Source organism: Aplysia californica, unplaced genomic scaffold (assembly GCF_000002075.1).
Source record: "Aplysia californica isolate F4 #8 unplaced genomic scaffold, AplCal3.0 scaffold00056, whole genome shotgun sequence".
NCBI classification, from domain to species: domain Eukaryota; kingdom Metazoa; phylum Mollusca; class Gastropoda; order Aplysiida; family Aplysiidae; genus Aplysia; species Aplysia californica.
In genome coordinates, this window is record NW_004797326.1 from 708,675 (window position 1) to 731,902 (window position 23,228).

The 23,228-nt window shown below is 41.6% G+C and overlaps 1 protein-coding gene across 1 annotated transcript; it reads right to left on the minus strand.

Annotated features, from left to right (window-relative positions):
• Positions 1 to 226: 226 nt before the first annotated feature.
• On the minus strand, positions 227 to 23,210 carry LOC101856324 (hormone-sensitive lipase). The gene is made up of 11 exons (XM_005092987.3): positions 22,816 to 23,210; positions 18,813 to 18,999; positions 15,822 to 15,977; positions 12,643 to 12,720; positions 10,556 to 10,738; positions 9,265 to 9,384; positions 8,127 to 8,271; positions 6,605 to 6,823; positions 3,712 to 6,077; positions 3,188 to 3,343; positions 227 to 809 (listed from the first exon to the last, which is right to left on the minus strand). The coding sequence occupies exons 1-11, from the start codon at positions 23,181 to 23,183 to the stop codon at positions 621 to 623; spliced, it is 4,167 nt and encodes a 1,388-aa protein (XP_005093044.1). The 5' UTR covers positions 23,184 to 23,210; the 3' UTR covers positions 227 to 620.
• Positions 23,211 to 23,228: the final 18 nt, after the last annotated feature.

Below are 23,228 nucleotides of genomic sequence, written 5' to 3' on the forward strand. Positions count from 1 at the left end.
GAAGGAAAGGAAAGAAGTAGCAATAATAGATAATAATAGATAGCATTTGTAGAGCGCAAATTCCTGCTCAACAGCACGCTCTAAGGGCTTCTCAATCTATACTATTATCCCAGCAGAGCTGAAAGCATTCTGAAACAACCTCAACTTCCTGGGAAGTGTACAGTGCAAGTGGCCATTTATAGGCGCTAAAACACTAACATATTGACAAGATCTCTCGCTGTCTATGGCCGGGTACCCATTCCCACCTGGGTGAAGTGAGGAAAATTTGTGTAAAGTACCTTTCCCAAGGACACAACGTCAGGGCTGCGGCTCGAACTCCTGAACTGGCAACCTCATGATTACCAGTCCGTTGGCCTAACCACAAGGCACCGATGCCACATACCAGTGTATAGTACATACCAGTAGTACATTCTAACCATCCCAAAAAGCAAGAAGACAGAAACAAAAAGAAGAATAAGAATGAAAGACAGAAGTTCACAATGCTGAAAGACTCTCCTCATACGTCTGCACAAAGAAAAAAAACCCACATCTAAATGCAAAATTTAACAACAGCTTTGTTAAATGCAAGGGGATAAAACATTTTTCTTTTCCACAGAGTTCCAGGCTATTCGAGTCCAGTGCTACAACATCTCCGATATTTTGCGACAGCATAAGTCGGAGGCCTGTTTTGCCTCGCTGCTGAGAAGGGCGAAGTTGAGAAAGCCGTGAGGTAGGTCATCCACAAGGTAAAGGTCAACAGGGACATCACACTGCCGCAGTCGTCGAGCAAACATGATGGAGTCGTCCAGCAGAGGGTCAAGGTGACAGCCCTGAGGGGAACACAGAAACCAACATCACACAGAGTTTTACAGTACTTGCAACACAATCATACAAGTGCCAAGGATTACAGGTGTTACAAGAGAGTAACAATAAAGAGGAGGAGAAAACAGGACGATACATGTTTGCTAGGAAAGAAGGAGCAAACCAAACCAGAAGGCGCCACCAGCTACCCACTCCATTGTTATCTACCCAAGGGAACTAAGTAAAGAAACATATTCAGTCGTGCACAGATAATTGAAACATAGCGGGGATTTACAGACAAGTTCAACACATCCATAATTTGGGTTAAACGATATGAAAAATTCTAAGGAATATCAGCCGAGGGGGGGGGGGGGGGGGGGGGGGATGGCCAACTGTGTAGGCTATTCATGATTTCGAGTTTTCCCTGTTCGCGTTATCTGCCCCCTATCGTATGTCACAGATAGCTAAACAATAACTTTAGAGAGATCAAGACTGCTGCCAAGTTGCAAGAAATCTTTCTCAGGGCCCCTATCTGAGAGAGAGAGAGAGAGAGAGAGAGAGAGAGAGAGAGAGCGAGAGAGAGAGAGAGAGACAGAGAGAGACAGAGAGAGACAGAGAGAGGGGAAGAGAGAGACAGAGAGAGACAGAGAGAGAGAGAAAAAGCAGCAAGAAAGAGAGAGGACATGAGACCAACAGACAGACAGGCAGAAGAGAGAATGAACAAAATTAGACAAAGAAAGACCCACAGACAGACAGATGAACAAACAAAGAGGGCATGTGTCACTCCATACGACAGAAGTGCCTTAATGTTGTTATCACAAACCCCAAAAATCTACTACCTTTAACACTTTAAGTTTCTCACTTATTACATATCTCTACGCATTAAGCCACCTTAAAATTCCAAAGTTCTGTTTGGCATGTTTAGCTGTTTTGATTTACTAAGACCATGAGGTCAGAAACCAAATGTTCTATCTGCCCTATAAAAACCGTTAGATTATTCATAGTCGTTATTGAGATATTCAAAGAATTGCATTCGCAAAAAACTGACATGTTGTGGAACTCCAAACTTTTTACAACAAATTTCTCAAAACTAGGTACTGAGCAGATAAAACGTAATTCCAGGGTAGCGATATTTGTAAGGCATCTTGGTGAAACCAGGCAATCGTCAATATAATGAAATCTAAGACATCTGTATTTTTCAGCCACGTTTTAAAAATTTTTTTGAATCTTTGTTTTTTGGCTCAACACCTTTTATGTCCATTGAAAAACATTTTAATGTGGACTTCACTGAAAACTGTTGATAAAAGGCATAACAAATGTAACTTTTCACTTTTCAAGTACTCTCAAGCTTTAGAAATCAATAAACTTCAGCGGACATTTTTTCAATAATTTTATCTCTGAAACAAGGTGACCCCCACCCCCTTAAATTGCAAATATCTCAACTTCTATTCAGGATAATGCGTATTTTTTTTCATTAAAAAATAGTCAAATGAACAATCATTAAGATGATACCAATAATTCTACATACTGAAAAATTGACCAGTGCCTGATTCTACTGTGTTGTAACACACACACTAAATTATCTATCCGCACATGCTCAGGACTAGACAGAACAAAAAAGAAATAAACTAGCACTCTTGGAAACAAAACTTTGTGCCTTTTTTAAAAATCAAACATCTATCGTGCTTATCTTTCCTCCTTTTTTTGAAATTGTTCCTCTTTTGCAATACCTCTAATTTTCGGCACATACAGGACCTAATTGAGCTGCAACAGCCGTAGACCAATTTCTAAAACAAAATAGCACATTATCAGTATCTAGCAAAACAAAAGGGAGAAAGTTTATGAAATGAAAATAGCACGCTTGGTCAGAGCCCATGTATAGACTAAACGCTATTTAAATACACATCTGACTGATCATATAAAGAACTGCTTGGGCATATGGAGCTATTGGTTTAAACTTAAAGTCTGTTAATTTGTCTAGCTTCTGGTAAAAATAAAATTATCTTTCTTGAATAAAGTTGAGATAATTGTGATTGAATGAGGTGGGGGTCCCCCGATGTCAGAGGTAAAAATTAGCCAGAAAATGGCTGCCAGCCACAGTTTGGTGAATTCCAATGCTTGAGTGTCCTTGGAAAAAGCAAATTTACATTTTTTTGTGCTTTTGATCGACACCTTTCCATAAAATCTACACCAAAATATATTTTTTAATGGACATAGAAGGTATTAACCCCCTAACCCCCTCAATTTTTTATTTTTTTTAAATGATAAAAATTGCCCAAAGGTTTCTTCCAAATCATTATTTTGACGAGCGCCATATTTCACAATGCAGCTACAAATGTAAAAAAAAAATGATCCTACTCCCTTTGTTTTACCTACTGACAAAAGTTTCAAATTCAGTTCCACTTACCACGATGCAGACTCGGGGCAGCCCTGTGAGCAGCTCGTCGGAGGCCAGCAGAGGAGACATGTACGGGTTCTCCACCACCGGGGCGCGGCGCAGCACGTGCAGGGGGCTCTGCACCGTGAAGCTCTGACGCTTGAAGTCCGATGGCGACATGCCAGTCTGTAGCCGAGGGGGGAAAGGAAATAGAAGGGTTTTTTTAGTTTTGATTTGTTAAGAGTTTTACAGCACTTGCAACACAATAAAGTCATATAAGTGCCGAAGATTTGTTAGTTTTAGTAAGAGTTTTACGACATTGCAACACAGCAAGATCTTATAAGTGCCGAAGATTAGACGCTTAACACAAAAAAGAAGGAAAAGAGATAAGTGTGATAAAATAATCACCGAACAACCTTACCACTTTGATAAAGCAGAGAGAACTTTTGGTTTCTGACGCATGGTCTTAGTAAATCATAAACCGCCAAAAATGTCAGATAGAACTTTGGAATTCTGGGGTAGCGACTTAGCAGGTGACCAGACGTACCACTCACCTTCAAACCATTGTGGAGCCTGCTGGAGGCTGTGGGCGACGTGCCTTGTTGTGGGAGCGGGCTGAGCATGGCCGACAGGGCCGGCGCCGACTCGCTGCGGAAGAACGAGTCGCTCCTGGAGGTGGACGGGAACTGGCCATCGGAGGTGGACGCTGGGGGGATAAACTGTACCTCCAAGCGGGAGTCGTCAAAGAATGTGTCGGGATCCACCGATTCAAACGGCTCCGAGGTGTCAGCGCCAAAGACTTGACTCGATGAGGTCAGGGGGTCATCGGTGTTGGCAGGTTGGGGAGCCGTCGTTTTCTTCAAGCTGAGGCTCGTGGGAGGTTTTGGAGCTGTGGTGGCGGGAGGTAATTGCTCTGGGCCGTCGACAGCAGAAGACAAAGACCCCTTCGGAACAAGTTCGTGGCCAGTGTTACTATCAGGTATCTCCTCGTCTCCGTTTTCTGTACAGTTTATGAGATTCTCAGAACCCTCCTCCGTTTCCTGCGTTTGGATAACATCGAAGATATTTCCGGTGTTCTGACATGCGACTGACGTGAGTGGAGGAGACTCCAGCGTTTGTAATGCATCAGCCAGAAGATCCTGGCTCTCGGCCGGCAAACATGGCAACGCTGTGGGGGACACGGCACAGTTGTTGAGCTCCGTCTGCGAGAAAAGCAGAACGTTTTGTTTCGGGGACGATGAGTTTGCGACGCCCTGCTCCGAAGAGGTGATGTCACTTAATGAATCGCTGGCACTTGGAATAGAACACAGAAGCTCACAGCTCAAATCTTTGTCCCCAACTGATGCCACATGGTTGGCGCCGGAGCCACTCAACATTTCGTCGGCTAATGCATACGGCCCACCACACTGAGGGTCTTCCTGAGAGACATGATCAAAATCTTCTAATCCATGAAGGCTACTCTCGCTCTCCTCCTTTCTCATCTGTCCATGACCCGAGCCCAACAAGACATTACCATTGGGTACAAGTTCGGCTAAGGGTGAGATTCCAATCGATGGTTTCTCCCCATCAATTAACGCTGTGTGATGCGAAGACGACTCACTGGTGAGAGAAACCGACTCCATTTTGTCAAACAGCAATAACCCCTGGTCCCGGTGTTGGTGGCTGGGGGAGGAGGGGGCCGTGTTGAAAGCCTGAGAGGAGAAGGTAGGGAGAGAGGAGGTGGAAGAGGAAAAGTCTTCAAACACAATCTCAGAGTCGGGAGAAAGATTGTTAGCATTGTCTTGAACTTCAACCTTTGTTGAGCCGTGACTGTGAGAAGAAAAGTCGTCCCCAGCCCGGTTAAGGTTCAAATCCTCCTCCATTGAAACTACCTCAGCCTCAGGGGCAAGCCCTTCTCTGTTCACATCTGGCACGACAGAGGAGCCACAGCCATTATTGTCTATTCTCTGACCTTCACCCTCATCACTAACCATTTGAAAGACATGGTTTGAACCTTCATGTTCTTGAGATAGGGCTAGGGGTTCCGATAGTCCTGATGATGATCCCTGAAGAGACACAGACACTTGTGAGCGGTCTCCTGTCCTCAGAGTCAGGTCTTCTTCTTCCTCCATTGCCCTCATACCTTTTTCCTCCCCCTCCTCCTTCCTTCCTCCAACTGTCGCTGTCCCACCTTCACGCGGCCTGCCAGAAGCTGACAAATCTTCTAATGGGATCATGTCCACCGAATCTGACTTAACGTCGAGATCAACAGACTCCACTTTGCCATTGGCCACCGTCGGGGAGGAAGTGGAAGAGGAGGGAAGGAGTGAAGCCAGAGGCTTCATAACACCGCGCGTCTTCAGGTCTTCTGACGAAGGCATGTATGACGACAGACTGCTAAACATCGTCTGTGCACCCTCCACCACGTTCTTCGCCGTCTCCTGAAACAGGCTGAAATTAGACGGAGATGAACTGGAGGCCGCACCCTCAGCTTCCACTTCCACAGTTTTCCCCACACCCATACGTTTGCTAGGAATCGGTTGACTGGGGGAAACTTTCTTGGGCTCTGTCCCCAAGTCGCAACTGCCGTCCTGTTGGAGGCGAGAGAAAATCTCAATTTCTTCCGATTCAGCTGTGTCGCTTCTTCCACGACTGGCCAAAGACGGTCGGGACGAGGATGAGGCGCTCTCTCCGCTGAACGAATCTTCCAGAGAGTCGATGACGCTTTTACTCCCGCTAGCTTCCACGGGGGACAAGTGAGCGGCAGCAGTTCGAGTCCTGATCACATCAGCTTCCTCCTCATCCTCCGCCACGATGATCCAATCATCTTTGTTGGACGTCTCGTACGATTTGATCTGAATGCTGGACAGGCTCTGCTCTGAGTGAACATCGTCAAGCATGGGGGTGGCTAGAGGGTGTCTCTCATTGATACCAGCATACGCTGCAGAAGGGGGGGGGGGATGGGCGGCGAAAAGGAAAAAAAAAGATTATATGATTTTTCCACAACCAAAAAAATGTTTTTTTTAAAGATTTCAAAGATGCAGACAATATCCTTCATTTCATAAAGAACCTCTCCTTTTCCAAAGCTAGTTTTAGTACGTCACTTTCCACGTACAACCATTCTCACAAACCCCTGTGAAAGCAGTTCTTTCCATGACCATTCATTCAGCCTCAGTAACATTTGCAAAAAGCCATTCAAAAACATCTTAACCCTCACTTCTTTTACAATATCTTCTGCCAATTCTTCTTGGAACTTTTTCTCTAATAAAAAAGAGGTTCTTTTCTTAACAATTGTTTTTCTTTAACCTAAAAAGTTTTCAAAAACATTTCCAATCCATACACATAAAATCGGCACCTAAATACCCCCTATTCTTTTTTAATTGCGAGTGCCGTAAAATTAATTTTAAAAATAAAAATTTTTATTTTTAAAAAAAACAACAGAATAACAAAAAAGCCACACACACACACCTGCCAAACAGCGGGAGACAAGCCCCAAAGGAAGGATGGGGTCCAACAGACTGATGAGGCGAGCCGGAGATGGCGTGTACTTGATCAGCGTACATGGGTACGCCGCCACAATACCGTCGGGCCGACGTATCCCGAACGACGCCGCTCTCATCGCCGTTGAGATAGCCAGGTTCCCGCCAGCACTGTCTCCGACTAAGATAATTTTCTCTCCAGTGGAACCTGGGAACAGACATGGTCAACAGCTCATGATTACTTTATTTTATTTTACTTTACTTTTTCCGGTCTCTGTTACCGTGGGGGGTCAAAGGGAGATGCAAACACCTTTCACGTGTTTGTTGTATCTCCTATTGCATGCTTATGTTGGTCTTGTCTTAGTTAGTTTTAATTACAGTTTTACGGCACTTGCAACTGCAATAAGGTCATCTTAAGTGCTGAAGATCAGAGGTGTTGCAAGAAAGTAACAAACAATTTTTAAAAAGGAGAGATAAGGAGGACAGATGGAAGGAAGGAGGGAGCAAATCCCACCAGACCACCCGCCAACCACCCGCTGTTCTTGTCCAATTTTCCTTGACACCCTCTACCCATCTCTTCCTAGGCCTGCACCATTCTCTGATTTGGAACCCCAAAACAATCTACTTTTCAAAGGACAGGCTGCTCTGTCAAGTCTCGGGTAGGACAAAAAGAACCAGCATTGAACGCTAAATAAATAACACCTGTTCATATTCAAGATGGTGTCACAAAGAGCAGAACATCAATCCTTTCCTCACACTCACCGTAACCAATATTTTCTAGTACTAGTTGGCAAAGGCTTGGTCGGCCAAGAGCGCCATCATAGCGAGACATAAAATGTACACAATTACAGTACAAATATTATTCTCAATATTTCTTCAACAATACCAACTGTACTACAAAAAATAGTCATGCGTATATTATTCTCAATATGATTTCGATGATATATCTTCCCTTTGTCACGCCATGAGAGGCATCCGAGAAAGTCAAAGTTTTAGTAACACTGATTCGACACCTCTAAACAAACAAGGACTATCATTAATAGTCCGGAAAGCATAAAAACACTGTAAAAACACTGAGAAATAAAGGAAACAAAAGACAAAATAACACATCAATGACAGATCCTCGATTGGCACAGGCACGACACCAGATATCAATAATGTATCGTGAATTGTGAATTGTCTTAGTAAGAGCTATGAGACTGTAAGAGATAATGTTACCTAGCTGCAGGCATTTCTAGCTGGAAAGAGTTAACCCTATCCGTACGTCATGTTTTACTATCGTATCCACACGACATGGGGAACTCTGTGCCCCAACTTTCTAAAGAGGAAATTTACTCGTTAATCCGATCCGTACGCTTTGTATTGCACTTGAGAAATAGTGAAAGTTTCAAAGAGATCTTCACACTAGGAATATTCTAAAATGTGAAATGACCCCAGGCATGCGGATAGGGTTAAAAGATAAAGTTACCTAGCTGCAGGCATTTTTGGCTGATAAGAGGAGATAATGTTACCTAGCTGCAAGCACTCGCGGACGGCCCAGGCGTAGGCATAGAAGCAATCCTCCAGGGCTCGTGGGAATGGCAGTTCCGGGGCGAGAGAGTAGTCGATGGACAGGATGGGTGTTCCTAGACTGACCGCCCAGTGCCGCAGGTAGACCTGGGAGTGACAAATCGTAGTTAGTCAAAATAATGAGGTGGGGTAACGGTTTAGCTAGTGCAATTCATGTACTTCATTTGTTTAGTTCAGTTTTAGTAGAGAGTTTTACTGCGCTCGGAACTGCATAAGGTCATATGAGCGTCAGAAGATTAAAGGTGCTACAAGAGAGTAACAAACATAAAAAAGAAGAAGGGGAGATAAAGACGATAGATGTTTGATAGGAAAGAAGAAGCAAACCACACCAGAGCACCCGCCAACCAACCACACTTCATTTGTGCATGCATTTAAGCTTACTAGACTTCATTAGTGCACATATGACCAGTCAAAGTTGGAGGGGTGGGGGCGGGGCAAAGATTATTGGATTAAGCTGCCGCTTACATAAAATCTCACAATCCATATCGATAACTCCATTTCGACCAAAGGTGGACACAGGCACTCCTTCGTCCAGCCATTGATTTCCTCTCAACATAGCGTACAAGAGTCAAACTCGAGGTCCCCGACCCATATCCGGCTTCACCAACAGTTCAGTAAGAGTCTTAGGGCACTTGTAACACAATCAGGTCATATAAGTGCTGAAGACTAGAGAAGTTAGTAGAGAATAACATACAGAGAAAAGAAGGAGGAGAGATAAGGACAATAGACGTCAGACAGGAAAGAAGGAGCAAACCACATCAGAGCATCCGTCATCCACCCACCTTGGTAAACAATTATGTTCAGCGCATGAGAGGATTTAATTTTTCCTACCTGAGAATATCAATACGCGGAACCTCACTCTAAATATAAACATACTTGGTGCCAAAAAAAAGATGCAAACATCTGACAAATTCCCATGAGAGCAAAATTAGGTACAACTTCATTTGCTATCATTTATTAATTATCTTTTGTCTCTTTTAATTCATAATGGTGTTTAAAATAAAAGATTTTTTTGTTTAGTTTTGTTTTGTTTGTTAGTTTTTTTTATAAAAGATGAGTTTTTCACTGCTCTCCTCTCACCTCATGTGACTTGGATGACTGTGCCACAAAGCCTCCTCCGTGTATATGTATCACCAGACTGGAGGTGCGCGGCTTTGGCTCCGCAGCATTTTTTGACTTCACGTCTTTCTTGAGAGCTTGCTGAAATATCAAAACCACAGAGGGATAAGCTGATGGTTGAAGACACTTTGTTTAAGTAGGCGTTTTAAGGGCATTTGCAACACAATTAGGTCATATAAGTGCTTAAGATGAGGTGTCACAAGAAAGTAACAAACACAAAAAAGGAGGAGGAGTGATAACGATAATAGATGTTTGTCAGGAAAGAAAGCGCAAATCACACCAGAGCATCCGCCAACTGTTTTTTTGTGTTGATAAGTGCTTTATGGCGCTCTTAACTGCAAAAGGTCATAAGGCATATCATGAGCTGGCAGTGCGAAAACGCAGTGGACTCGCCCCAGTCAGGGTGACCCCCGGAACATGCTAATTTAAAGAACAGTCTCACAATGTATCATACATCAACATATGGAGAAGAAACTGGACTATTCACTGAAGAAAAAATCTTTCCAAAATTTTCAGTGACAGTCAAGTCTTTATCAAAGATAAAGAATATATCAGCAGCAAGTCCGAAACTTGTCGAATGGCACCATAATTTTCCGACTCACCTCATTCAGAGGGGCCGCAAAACATCTAAATATTTCCCCAACACCCCTAAATTTGGCAGCCAATTAGAAGACAGATTTACCTTCACTTTAGAGGCTTCTGTTTACAAATCGAGTCCCTATCTTTTAAAAAAAACCCTTGGTATTACTACTTATACCACTGCAGCATTCAAATCAAAATTTGTATCATACTGAGCTCCATTTCCCAAGCTGCAGTGAAGAAAAGACTTTACCCATAGCTCTCAAAAAGTTATCAAATTTTTTTCAGGAAAGTTTAGAGCAAACAAAAGTGCATCAGCAAAATGATGGTCATTTTCACCAGTGCTTGAATTTTGATAGCAAAGGGCTTACAGAATCCAAAGTAGACAGAGCAACCCACATCAAGCCAGACACAATCAAGACAAAGGGGAGGAATTTGTTCAAGTCTCTGTTAGCTGATAGCTTGTTTGTCAGAATCTAGAGTATAAGCTAATGATTCCCCAAAGGGACAATAAAACTCATCTTATCTTATCTTATCTTTTCTAATACTGCATACATAAACACTTCACTTGAACATGCACATAAACACAAAAGTAACCATTTTCAAGTTCACACTCACTAAAATAAACATTACACACATACGAAGACACACACACACACACACACACACAGACCTGACCCTCCAACAACTGAGCTGAGATGAGCCTGACCCTCACATGCCCAGGCCCAGTGTGGGCACAGGGAGGCGTGATGACCACTGTGTCTGACCCATCCATCAGGGGCAGCTCAAAAGCGTCTGGACCTAAATTGATGATGTCGTTGACCTCTACCGATGGACACACAAATGACGGCAGTTGCTGAAACAGAGAGAGAAAAAATAATTTACTACGTACATGTGCACAAGATCAGATGTCAATGGAAAAATACTATATATTGTTCACTTTCGTCTGTTCGAGGCTAAAACAAGATACAGACAAATGGCTCTATTTAATCCTCTCAGATCTTTGCCTAAAAGTTGGATGACCAACAATCTGAAAGCTCATTAGTGAAAGTCACGCCAAACTAAGGTGCGGACACGTTCTCTTTGATGTTAGCCTTAAAACCTGTCAAAAAAATAATAGGGGATATATAGCACACATAAAAAAATTTAAAAGTTTACTTATTTTCATCAACACCACTTTAACATACATCTTCCAACGATGTCAGGCTGCTTAAGAATTGGGGGCTCTCAGTTCATACACCCATCTCCGAAAATACTGAACCAGTCAGATGAAACACTATAAGATTACAAAAACTGAAGCTCAAAAATGTCTCCTACGGGTTTCCAGTCTATGTCATCTGCATTATAGTAGGTAGCGTAAACACGGCCTCGCGGGCACTCGCGGCCGACCGCGTGGTATCTGTGAAATCAGGGTAATTCCGATCGCTGTTTCTTTGCTCTTTCGCTATAAAACATCAAATGCCGTACACCTTGTAAAAGTTCAGCTTTTCCTCGTAACAATGGTGTAAGTTGTTTATATGTCCGACTATTAGGAGCTGGAGAATCGCCGACGAAAGCGAAGCCCCTCGCGGTCGGAATGCGTAGTCGGCCGGTAAAAAAATTGACACGCGTGCATTCAAATGCTTCCCGGAACAAGGGATGATTAAATACCGTCTTTTCATTGGCGGAGAACTGTAGAGCTTTAAACGGGCTTTCCCATGGTATATATTTGGTCTTTGGCGTCTAAATAGAAAGCTTTTAAAGATACTGTCAAAATGTTTAAAGATCACTTTTTACACAAAATATGTAAAATACCTGCTTAAAAAATAGATTAATTACAAGATCAGTTTATTTTCTATTAAAATAAAGTAATCAGGTTGGAATTATTTTTCATCAATCTTTCCGCGAGACTCGGAAAACATGTGACCCTACACTACAGTATAACTGGTGCGGCGCCGGCCGGGTCAACGCTCTGTGTTTTTGTCGAAACAACGACAGATCATCGTGTTTGAGGCGATAAAATTACTGATTTGTAATGATCTCACAGTTTTGAAAAAAATTAGGCTCCATATATTTGTTATAGTGATTGTACTCAGTTAATGTGGAGATGTTTAGTGCACTTGGTACTCTTTTATTGTCTGTCAAACATGGGGTTGCAGCCAGTGACTGACTTTAACAAATTTGATCAAATTTTAAACAATTACCATTTCCTTAAAAATTGACCGAGAGGTTAAAGAATGGTACCAAAATGCTCAGTGGATATAGGCCTTTCAAATGGAACAGATAAATTTGGCATACAGCTACTTTGAAAATTTAGTTTCTGGTACCTAATTATAGTCTTGCATAATACCAACTGAGCTAACAGTGTACCTGAACCCAGTCTCACAGTCTGCTCTTGTCACTGTGAAAGTGTAAAACTGACCAAGCGATCCAAAATTGATAAAAGTAGGTTCCCGCCGCCACCAAGGCCAAATTCAAAATTAATTCCAAACCAAACTAAAAATGTTTAATGAGTCCCACGCGCCCATATGACCTTATGTTATAGCCAGCCGTAAAATCCTTACAAAAAAAAAAACAACAACCCAAAAATACCCAAGAAACCTCTCCACAGTCTCCACAGCTCAGCCCAGTGATGCAAAGTAACTGCCACCAGAATCATACACTAGAAACTCTATTCCAACACAGAGCAGCCTTCAGATTACCAGTACACGTTATGCAGTGGCATCCGGGGGGGGGGGGGGGGGGGTGTGTGCAAACAAGTGTGACATTTCTTCAACTTACATGCATGAGACCCGACTCTGAGAATCCCCAGAAAGCCTTGCAAAAACGAATGTCTGCGGTTCTCGTCACTTTCACCACCTGAAAACAGTTGACAGATTGCAGTCAAGAGAGAGTTTGAGGAAGTGTTTGTCTGTGTCAGAGTGTTCGTGTGATTTTTCCATACAGTTCTCATTACTATACACAAATATGTCATTTTTAGAGCTGAGCCCTTGGTCTAGAGTAAAAGGTGAATAGAAAACAAACCAAAAAGAAAAAATCCAGCAACGATATAACAAATCAAAAATTTCACTTATGTACATGACGGCACAGATAATAATTATAAATACTATTTGCATGGCCCAATAATCCCACTCTACAGTAAGCTCTATGTGCTTTACACTTTATATTTTTACCCCAGCAGACCATTGAACGCTCAGAAACATTCTCAGCTTCCCGTGAACAGGCAGTGCAAGCGGCTAATCAAGCGCTCAAACACTAACAAAATGACAAGTGAGAAAAATTTGAGAGAAGTGCCTTTCCCAAGGACACAACGTTGGGTCTCTGATGGCATTCTCACCCATGACCTTAGGGTTGCCAGTCTGAGATCCTAACCACTAGGCCACCGACGTGACATAGATGTTCTACACCTTATTCTATCATGAGAGCAGTTGCCCCCTCCTGCTGATGTGTGGTGGAACTGACCCGTTAGCTTCCAACCCAAGGCAGGGATCTTGACTTTGTTTCCGTAAAAATGAAAGCAGCAACATTGGTATTTTTAGCCAAGTTTATCAAAATTAACCCAAAGTGAAAAATTTTGGGGAAATTTTTCATCCATCATTTTAAACACATTACTACATAAAACATTACATCAAACAAACCGATTGCGCTACTTTTTGCAGTTACTATTTATGCTTTTAGCGATGCAGTCATTAACTGTGAATAATAAAGACGACGTCCACCTTGACAATGATGATTTGTAGAAACCCAGCAAGGTTGAGATCCATACAGCTAAATTTTAACATATATATTTGTGAGGCAGCGTGGTGGAATCAGGCTCTCGTCAAAATAATCAAAGTCAAGAAACTTGCATTTTTCCGCAGGTTTGTGGATTTTTATCAAATTTTTGTTTTTGGGCTCAACACCTTTCATGCCTATTAAAGAACTCATTTCTGTGTGGACTTTTCTGAAAAAAGTTGATTAAAGGCACAAAAGATGTAAATTTTCAGTTACCACGGACTCTTAAGCTCAGGAAATAACTCATCTTTGGAGGCCATTTTCTCACTAATTTTACCTCTGAAAACAGGTGACCTCCACCTCCCTCTTTCACAAATCTCGACTTGTATTCAAGATAAGTGGATATTTTTTCATCCAAATAAAGAGAAGTGAACAAGCTCTAAGATGATACCAATAACTCTACATGCCCAAAAATTGACGAGAGCCTGATTCCACCATGCTGCCTCACATTTATTGTTATGAGCAGGTTGTACAGAAGACCGGAATCTAGAGAACTGTCACCATTTCTATGAATTCTTTTGGTAGTTACAAGTATTGAGTAATAAGTATTCATGTACAAAAAAATGTGTTTCCAAAAAAAATTGATAATTTTTGCATGTCAATAAGGCCTTTACTATTATATATAAAATAGCTGGGGCCCCCTTTCGATGAAAGGAATGATCGGTGCTTTAATATCGACTAAATGTCATTGGCCTACTATATTTACACTCTACTGGAATGGGGCAATAAATCTTGAGAGAAGCAAAAAATTATAAAATCTAGATCAATACTCTCAAAATAAAATGCGCCTCGAAAAATCTCACTTCCGCACCGGATTTTCTCAAATTGCAGAAACAGAAGCACCAGCCTACAAAAACGATCGGCGAAATAAAGAAATTTAGCTTTTTGCAGCAAAACTGTCTAAAAACTGGAAAAACCAAGGGCATCATGCTCTGGAGAATATTTTAAAGAATCCTTTGGTGAAAACTGCATGTCGATCGGTGCAGCCGTTAAAAAGCCTTTTGAATAGCAAAATTCGGCCACCACAAATAGATAATAGATACAATCACATACGTCAAGATTTATAAAAAAGTATTTACTCTTATCAGCCTGGTATTTTTGCACAGCTGTACATCTATGGGGCCCATATCTACACCCTGTAGCAAAATCATTGCAATAAGCAGGAAAGTAGTCTTTCAACAAATTTCTTTCTTGCATCATGGCTCGGATTATGCGGAAATTATGGAGGGTAAATATAGAAAATGGGCCGTAACTTTTATAAATTTGCTTAGATTCTCGCAAGTTTGCTACAAGGTCGTTCTAATGTATTACATATCCATGACAGCAAGATTTCAAGGCAACAGCGTAAGAACTTTTTGGAATATCTTGCCATAATGACCCCAACAAAGACAAATTTGTCAAATGGAGAAAATTGCTTTTAAAGATTTCGACATGTTACAACTTCACTTTGCTCACCTTAATATTATAATTACGTTCCAGCTTCATGCGTGTCATTTATTTCGTCCTTGACGCAAACGTTTTTCAAAACCTTGACATTTGAACTTTAATAAAAATTCAAAATGTCATTGGCAAGTTTTTAAGCCCAAACTACCTTCTGGCGTTCTACAACCTGCCCTGAAATGTGCATGGAAATAAACCTGGCTCACTTTCATCCTATTTTCTCAACTCCGCTGAAGACGATGACTCATGCTGATAATGTTAATTATGATGTTGCTCTCGATCAGGTAACACCAAAGCTTTCATCTTTGTATATTACTTTATGCTCATTTCGTGACGATGGGTAGGCGTGTGCATGTGATAAGCAAGTAGATGTGTGTGTGTGTACGCGTGTGTGTGTGTGTTTGGCGTAACTGTGTGTGCACATGAGTGCGAGTTATGTGTTCGTGAGTGTGTATGTGTGTGTTTGTGTGTGTATGTGTATATCATGTGTGTGTGTTTGTGTGTGTGTGTGTGTGTGTGTGTGTATGAGTGTGTAAAATTGTGTGTGTGTGTGTGTGTGTGTGTGTGTGTCGCGTGCGTGAATATTGTGCGTACATGCATTTATGTAAAGCGCCTGAGCTGTGTTTACACGGGAGTGGGCGCTATAGAAATGATCTTCATTTTTATTATTATCTCTTCGTCCAGTTCTCAACAGAGGGACGATGATATATTTATCACCATACTACTACAGAGTTTTGAATTCAAACCTGTTGTGCTCTCAAGTCGGGGTCGAGGAAATATTTCCCCGAATTGAACACAGACGAGGCCACTTGCATCATCTGAGAAGATTCCAAGTAACCCTCCGAGTAGGATGCCATTGCGATAGCCAAGGCTTGCACCGGCCGGTACATCGAGTCACAAAACTGAAAAAAATATGTGAGGCATTGCGGTGAAATCAGGCGCTCATCAAAATAATGAAATCGGAAGCAACAGGCACTTCTCTGGCTGTTGCATGATTTATTTTTCAAATTTTCTTTTCTTGGCTCAACACCTTTTCATGTCCATTTCAAAACACATTTCAGCATGGATTTTACTGAAAAGAGTTGATTAAAGGCACAAAAATTTAATTTTCAGGTCCCAAAGACTCTCAGACTTTGAAGTCACCAAATTTTAGCAGCCATTTTTTCCCATTTTACCTTTGAAACCAGGCGACCCCCCACCTCCTTCAATCGCACAAATTTCGACTTCTATTCAAGATAAATGGATTTTTTTTCAACAAAAACAAAACGAATAAACAAGCTTTAAGATGATACCAATAACTCCACATGCCCAAAAATTGACTAGCGCCTGATTCCATCACCTCGTGACACATATTGTGAGAGAAGGACAAAGTAAAGCACATCAACACAATACAGATGACAAATAATAAAATGACACGCAGATGTACCACTTGTAGAGTCATATTATATTACATGTATTCTATACTGATTCTTCAGCACAGAAATGATCACATTTTGCTGGAGGAACAAATTTTTATAATTGTTACACTGAAAATGAGTAGAAGTAGAAGGCGAAAAACCCAATGCAGTGTGCTCAAACCACCAGCTGGAGACAAACATTAAAGAACAGAGCACCAAACAAGGACTAGTAAAGTCACCTCACAAACAGAAAAAATTTTAAGAAGCGAACCAGACAATATTTTCCACCCATCCCCATGACAGCACTCAGACGAGAACGTTTTCAACATCATAAATATTATATATATATATATTAAAAATGACAATCTCATGTTTCTTAAAAATGTCAAAATTCACTCAAACAGGCATTCTGGTAGTCCAAATATAACCCGTTCTTGATAATTTTCTACATTTTTGTACGGTGCCTCCCACAAAATGATGAACTGCTTCAAAGAAATCCAACCCTACTACTACCATACATTTAAAACATTTCTGATACAGCCAAAGACAGTCCCAAGCCTGTCTAAACACCGAAGGGCTATTCCACGGAAACTGACAGGACATTTGGATTATTTTCTTACAATGACAAAACTGTCAGGACAGAAAAAAATACCTCATAATTTGTCCTGTCAGTTACCGAAATTAAACATGTCACAGAATTTGCATGTAGTACAAGGTTGTTTTTTTTTCAAATGACTGCTTTAAAAATGATTCCTAATATTTTCTTTCATATATACTGATCATTTAAAGTTTAAATGGTCGCTTTTAAGGACAAGCGGGCTAACCCAGATTTCGGGGTTTCCAGAAATCTTGACCTGCACCAAAAGTGGGCATGGCCCTACCTTTTAGAGAAGTTTGGTTTCATTGGCGTGTATTATATTTTTCATTTGTTTTAGTAGAGGTTTTACAGCGCTCACAACCGCATAAGGTCATATGAGCACCAAGGGGTGGATGTCAACAGAGAAGTCCTAACAGGGAATCAAGACTTACTCTGCTCATTTCTCCAGCTTCAACAGCACAAAGTCTGCTTCGATTATCAAGGCACCCTGGAAATAGCGGGTCACAAAAATGTGACAAACATACAAAAGAAGTAGAGGAAAATGACGATAGTAAGGATTAGGAAAGAAAAGCAGCAGTTCCCTGTTGTAGTTCAGGCACAGTTATGAGCACGACATTGTTGAAACAGCCCATTTACAATTCTACTATGCATTAGATCGAGAAACGTCCCCCCCTTTGGGAATGGCCTAAAGACACTTCAGTCAGTGGCACCGACCCGGGGGGTGGTGTGTATATTTGTTTGTTTGGTAGTAGAGAAGACTCTCCTGGTCTTTTAAAGAAACTGAACTAGGGGCAAAAACTATACCTTCGATTTTCTCAAAACAGCATTTTTCGGGATAGCCCCCTTGTGCTTAAAAACGGCCAAATGTGAGGCAGCATACTGAAATCAGGCGCTCATAAAAATTATGAAATCAAAGAAACAGGCACTTTTTCGCCAGTTTGGAAATTTTTTTCGAATTTTTCTTTTTTGATTCAACAACTTTTATGTCAACTTAAAAACACATTTCCATCTGAATTTTACTGAAAAACATTGATTAAAGGCCCAAAAATGTCATTTTCCTGTTTTCAAAGACTCTTTAGCTATTGGATTTACCAAACTTTGGCGACCACTTTCTCACTAATTTCATCATCGAAACCAGGCGACCTCACTTCCTTCTATCGCACATATCTTTAGTTCTGTTCAAAATAGATGGATATTTATTTCATAGGAAGCAGGGCAGATAAATCAACTTTCAGATGATATCAATAATTCCACATGCCCAAAAATTGACGAGCGCCTGATTCCAGCGCATTGTGACACAAATAAATTAATTGATATGGAATTACTGTGTTTTATCATTGTAAGAAGGTATTGTCCAAATGACCTATCAGTTACCATGGAATAGCCCTGAAGGAAAATGTTTAGTATTATTTAAAAGTAGAACATCAAGTAGGACAGAAACATTGCGGAAGACCACCCACTTCTTCAAGGGCTATGACCTTTTGCGCGTTGTCAAAAGAACTTTTAACAGTATGCGTGATACAGCTTTGCCTAGGCCCATAAACATGGAGGAAGTCGACCGCCCAAAAGTACTACTTCCCTCCCTTCTGATCTAGACTTCCTTTATAAGCTCCAAAGGAGAGACACTGTCTGGTACATCAAAGAAGACGTACGGGAGAGTCTGGCTATTTTTTAAAATATTCTAACAAAGTCACCTCTTTATGAGCATTAACGTTATTATAACACAGTTCAAGAACACAAACCTGAAACCCAAGACATCTGCCGAAGAAACATTCCTGGCTCAGACCCTCAACCTCCATCATCAAAGACTCGGCAATTTCCGAGTTTAGCTTCGATTCATCAGCAAAAAGATCTCCATCCTGGCAATAGTTGACCAGCTTCAGCGCATAATAGAGCACTGCCCGCAGTTGTCCAAGTGCAGAGACATAGCTGACAAAACAAGGAATAAAATGAACGTGAAAACAAGAAAATTTAGAGTTAGAAACAGGAATAGGACAGAAACAGCAGTTACTCTAGTTTAGTAACTGAAGAAAACTTTTCGAAGAATGTTTTCGATAGGTCACCTCTATTCTCACCCTGGGTGAGAATAGTGCAGGCGAGTCTTTTGGCTATTCTCACCCGGTGCGCGTTCACCGTTATAGTTATAGTCTAGATCTAGGCCAACAAATTTTGCGTTCACCCTAAACCACAGAATTCTACACTGTGATAACAGAAAAATTGTAGAATTCTGTGCCGTGAACAAACGTTCCATTACAACTGTAGCCTACTAGAAGCGTACAAATTTGTCTGTGGGCAGTGGAGAGAGAGAGAGAGAGAGAAAGAGAGAGAGAGGAGAGAGGAGTAGCGCGAGAACTTCGGGTCAAAACAAAATGGCGACCCGCGTAGTTCGGCTCGATTCGAAAAGTTAAATAGCCGTAGCATCTTTGTAGACAACCAAATTAATTTACTTTTGTGTTTTGACATCATTTTTTAACTTTGTTTTGGTCAATTTGATCGTCCACACTGATAGACAGTATTCAGAAAGAGACAGAGAGAGAGAGAGAGGGGAGGAGTAGATCTTGCGAGAACTTCCGGGCAAAACAAAATGGCGACCCGCGTAGTTCGGCTTGATTCGAACAGTGAAATAGCCATAGCATCTTTGAAGACGATCAAATTAGCTTACTTTTGTGCTATAACGTAATTTTTTCTTGGTTTTTATTAGCAATGCCAATGAAAATTTAAATTTTCACTTTTGCCCCCTTTTTTTTGGTACCTAAGAAAGAATTTTCAATTCTAAGAATTATGCTTCTTGAATTTTGAGAATCGGTTCATAAATAAAAAAGTTATGGGGTTGTAACGGTCGGCAAAAATATGGATGACCCACATATAGGAAAATACTCCTAAAAAGTGGACCACGCAGTAGCAGATTCTGTAAGAAAATCGACGATATCTCGGTAACTAATCCGAGTGTTCGAGAGAAACTTGGCTACCCGAAGGGTTTTTGAGTGTAGAAATCATTTCTGCAGTCAGATTTACTACCAATTTCGTAGTTATTTTGTTATAATTAAAATTGTGGTGTACATATTACGATTTTGCGAAAAAGGGGTGTCGGGATGAGTCCATTTTATTTATAGCATCGTATCACAACATGGGATCTTTAAGAATATATGTCGGCAGCGTGACTAAATAATTGCAAAGCTTTTTATGATGACTTTAGACCGTGCCAACCGTAAAAGATAAGTTAATTCAATCTAGCATGCCGTACAATTAAAAATTCTTTTTCCCCATTGAGACGCGAACACCCCGAGACGAGATAACCTCGCCTCGGAATACCCCCATTGCGATGTTACAGGGGAATAGAGAGAAAAACAACCGGATGCGCGCGCCCGCCATTGCCCTATTTCAAGTGACCAATGAACGGGCCCGGAACAGTCATGCGGGGATTTGTATGTCACATACATTTGCCACGAGAGTGAGGGGAAAATGGCCGGACTCCGTGCGAAGCCGCTTTGGATAGGGGGGTAGTCGTAGATTTACAATCGGGTATTAACAACTACTTGACACAGAATGCTCAAATTTGAGCACACTATAGAGGATAGATAGATCTATTACCATCTGGGCGTTGAAATTCAAACTCCTTATAGTTTTCGGTGTACACGATACGAAAGTGTTCCCGACACCAAAAGTATAGGTTAATTTATGTGTACGAACTTCAACGTCCACATATCATTAGTTTGCCCTATTTTCTGATTGGTTGCCGAGTTTCATTCGGATTGGTTCGGAAATAGAGCAGACCGAGGTTGACAAAGTTAGTCACCTACGCTTCGGCCGGGTCCGCAAAATCGCCCGTAAACGGGGACAAATTTTCGCCTCGCGGGAAAGCCCGATTGGCATTGCTACTTTTATCAATTTGATCATCCACATCGATAGAAAGTATTCCGAAATGAGGAAAAACAGGTCTTGTTTCAAACCGGATGAGAATAGCCTACGGTCGCAAGTCTCACCCGGGGTGAGAGGTAGATCGTTTTTCTATTCTCACCCCGCATGAGAATAGCCACTTCCTTTTCGATAAGCCTTTCACTTCGAACTCGACTGCTGCACTAGCAGACAACTGACGTTCTCGGAAAAGGATTGACCTAAACTGAAACTAGACAAGGCACGTAACTCTTATAAAACAGATCGCACACGAGCTGCACAAAAGGAAAAAAGGGGGACCGGTCGCGCTCAGGGCACGGTCGCGCCAAGGGCCGACGTCTCTAAGATGATGTATTTCCGCCATAGAAGTGGCCAGCCGTACTTAAGTACGCCTAGACTGCCAGTCTAGTCGTACTTAGATCTAGGTTTGGCCCAATCGACTCAAGCCTGTTAAGTACACAGGTCTCATTAGATCTAGATCCAGTAATTATTCAGGTTCAAATACATGCAAGTCAGTAAGGAACCTTTTGGTTTTGTCTGAAATACAAATACTTTAGGCATTGCAAACTAAAAATTTCATTTACAATTCAGCCATCAATATTAAGTACGGCTAGCCTGACAGTCTAGCCGTCCTTAAGTACGGCTAGCCTGGCTGTCTACCCGTACTTAAGTACGGCTAGACAAGAAGTCTAGCCGTACTTATCTTAGGCCCTATATTAACATTAGAAAACAGGAGGTTTAAAATACATGCACTGTCATAAGGCACCTGGTTTCGTCTCAGATACAAATACTTAAGGTACTGCACACTAAAAATGTATATTTACAATTCAGTAGGCCTATTTTTTGTAAATGGTCAGTCTAGCCATCGTATTAAGAATAAGCTAGACTGTGAGTTTGGTCATTAAGTCATTAACCCTCATCCTGCGGGAGCCGGGTTTATGTAGCCCGATAAGCCTATTTCGGCACCTCGCCTGCGTTCTGGTCCCGAGTCAGTGTAGCTCCTGGCTCAGCGCACGCGCAGCGCGCATCCTCTTACGTGTCATTCGGGTCCCGAGTCGGATCCCCATTCACGCAGGTCAAGTGTGTGTGCGTCAGTCTGCTTGAGTTTGTGTGCGTTTGTGGCCTTCTTCTAGAACCACCTGCGTTGGTTCGTAATCGAGGCATACGTCTCATTCAAAACATGCCAAGTTGATAGCTCTAGATGTTCGTCCAATGAAATTATAGAAGAAATTGACCCACTAAGTTAGACATGAGGAGCTCGAAAGGAAAGTCATGAAACAAGACTTCCATTTTTCTATACAAAATATTTCAAATGAGCTTGATTTTGTATGAAATGATACTACCTGATAAAAGATGAGCTTGTTTAATAGTTTTGAATACCCTTGTGCAGGTACAAAGAACAATTTGAGTGTAAAACATTCGGAAATTGACCTAAATTATCCCTTTTCGAACTTCAGGTCATTCATAACAACAAGAGCGTCCAGAAAGGTTATTCAAATGGGCGTAACTACTCGTAATGTCTTATCAGCTTGTGAGAGGGGGTTATTCATGTGTTTGTAACACTTTATAAATAGAATGCTATGAGGGATAGAGCGTTATTTTCATCATCAGTTAACACACTCCCGCGGTATTCATGGCGAAAACACACGTTTCCCAGCGCGCGCGCTGTACACCAACAGTACACACTGAGTGACCCCGGCGGCCTGCCCGGCGAGTCCGACGTAATCGGTTGCTGATAAGATACGCATCTGGGCACAGACGCAGGATAAGAGTTAAGTACGGCTAGCCTCTTCCTTCCGCCATCTAATTTAAGTGTTCCCTGCAGCCTCATGTGTTTTGATCCCAACTCACCATTCAAGTTCTTTAGCATAAAACTTTTTCCGAAACAGAATGGAGTCCCGTACAGATGATATGTACCTCGACAATTGTAATAAATGTAAGCAGCATTTCTGAACGATTCTTAACAGACTGCGATAACCATTTCCTTTCACTGACGAAGAGAAGTCGTACAAATGCAAATGTTTTGACAGTTCCCTGTAACTGGGCTCAATGCCAACGTCCAGATATTCATACAGTAATTTGAATGACACATGGAATTTCGCATGATAGCTCTGTTTGCCATTTTGAAAATACTGCACGTTGCTAAGAGCTAACGATTTCAGTTCTCTGGCGAGAGCAGAAAAGAATCTGCCTGGATTCTCTGCTACGTCAAGTTCCATTTTGTTTTGATACCACCATTTTCATCAGGTCGGCACAGAATTGAT

Coding starts and splice junctions, on each gene's coding strand:
- LOC101856324 (XM_005092987.3), bottom strand. CDS start 23,183: ATGGAACTTGACGTAGCAGAGAATCCAGGCAGATTCTTTTCTGCTCTC. Junction 12,721..15,821: donor CCGACTTGAGAGCACAACAG/GTTTGAATTCAA, acceptor AACTGTTTTCAG/GTGGTGAAAGTGACGAGAAC. Junction 3,344..3,711: donor GGCTCCACAATGGTTTGAAG/GTGAGTGGTACG, acceptor CCTCGGCTACAG/ACTGGCATGTCGCCATCGGA.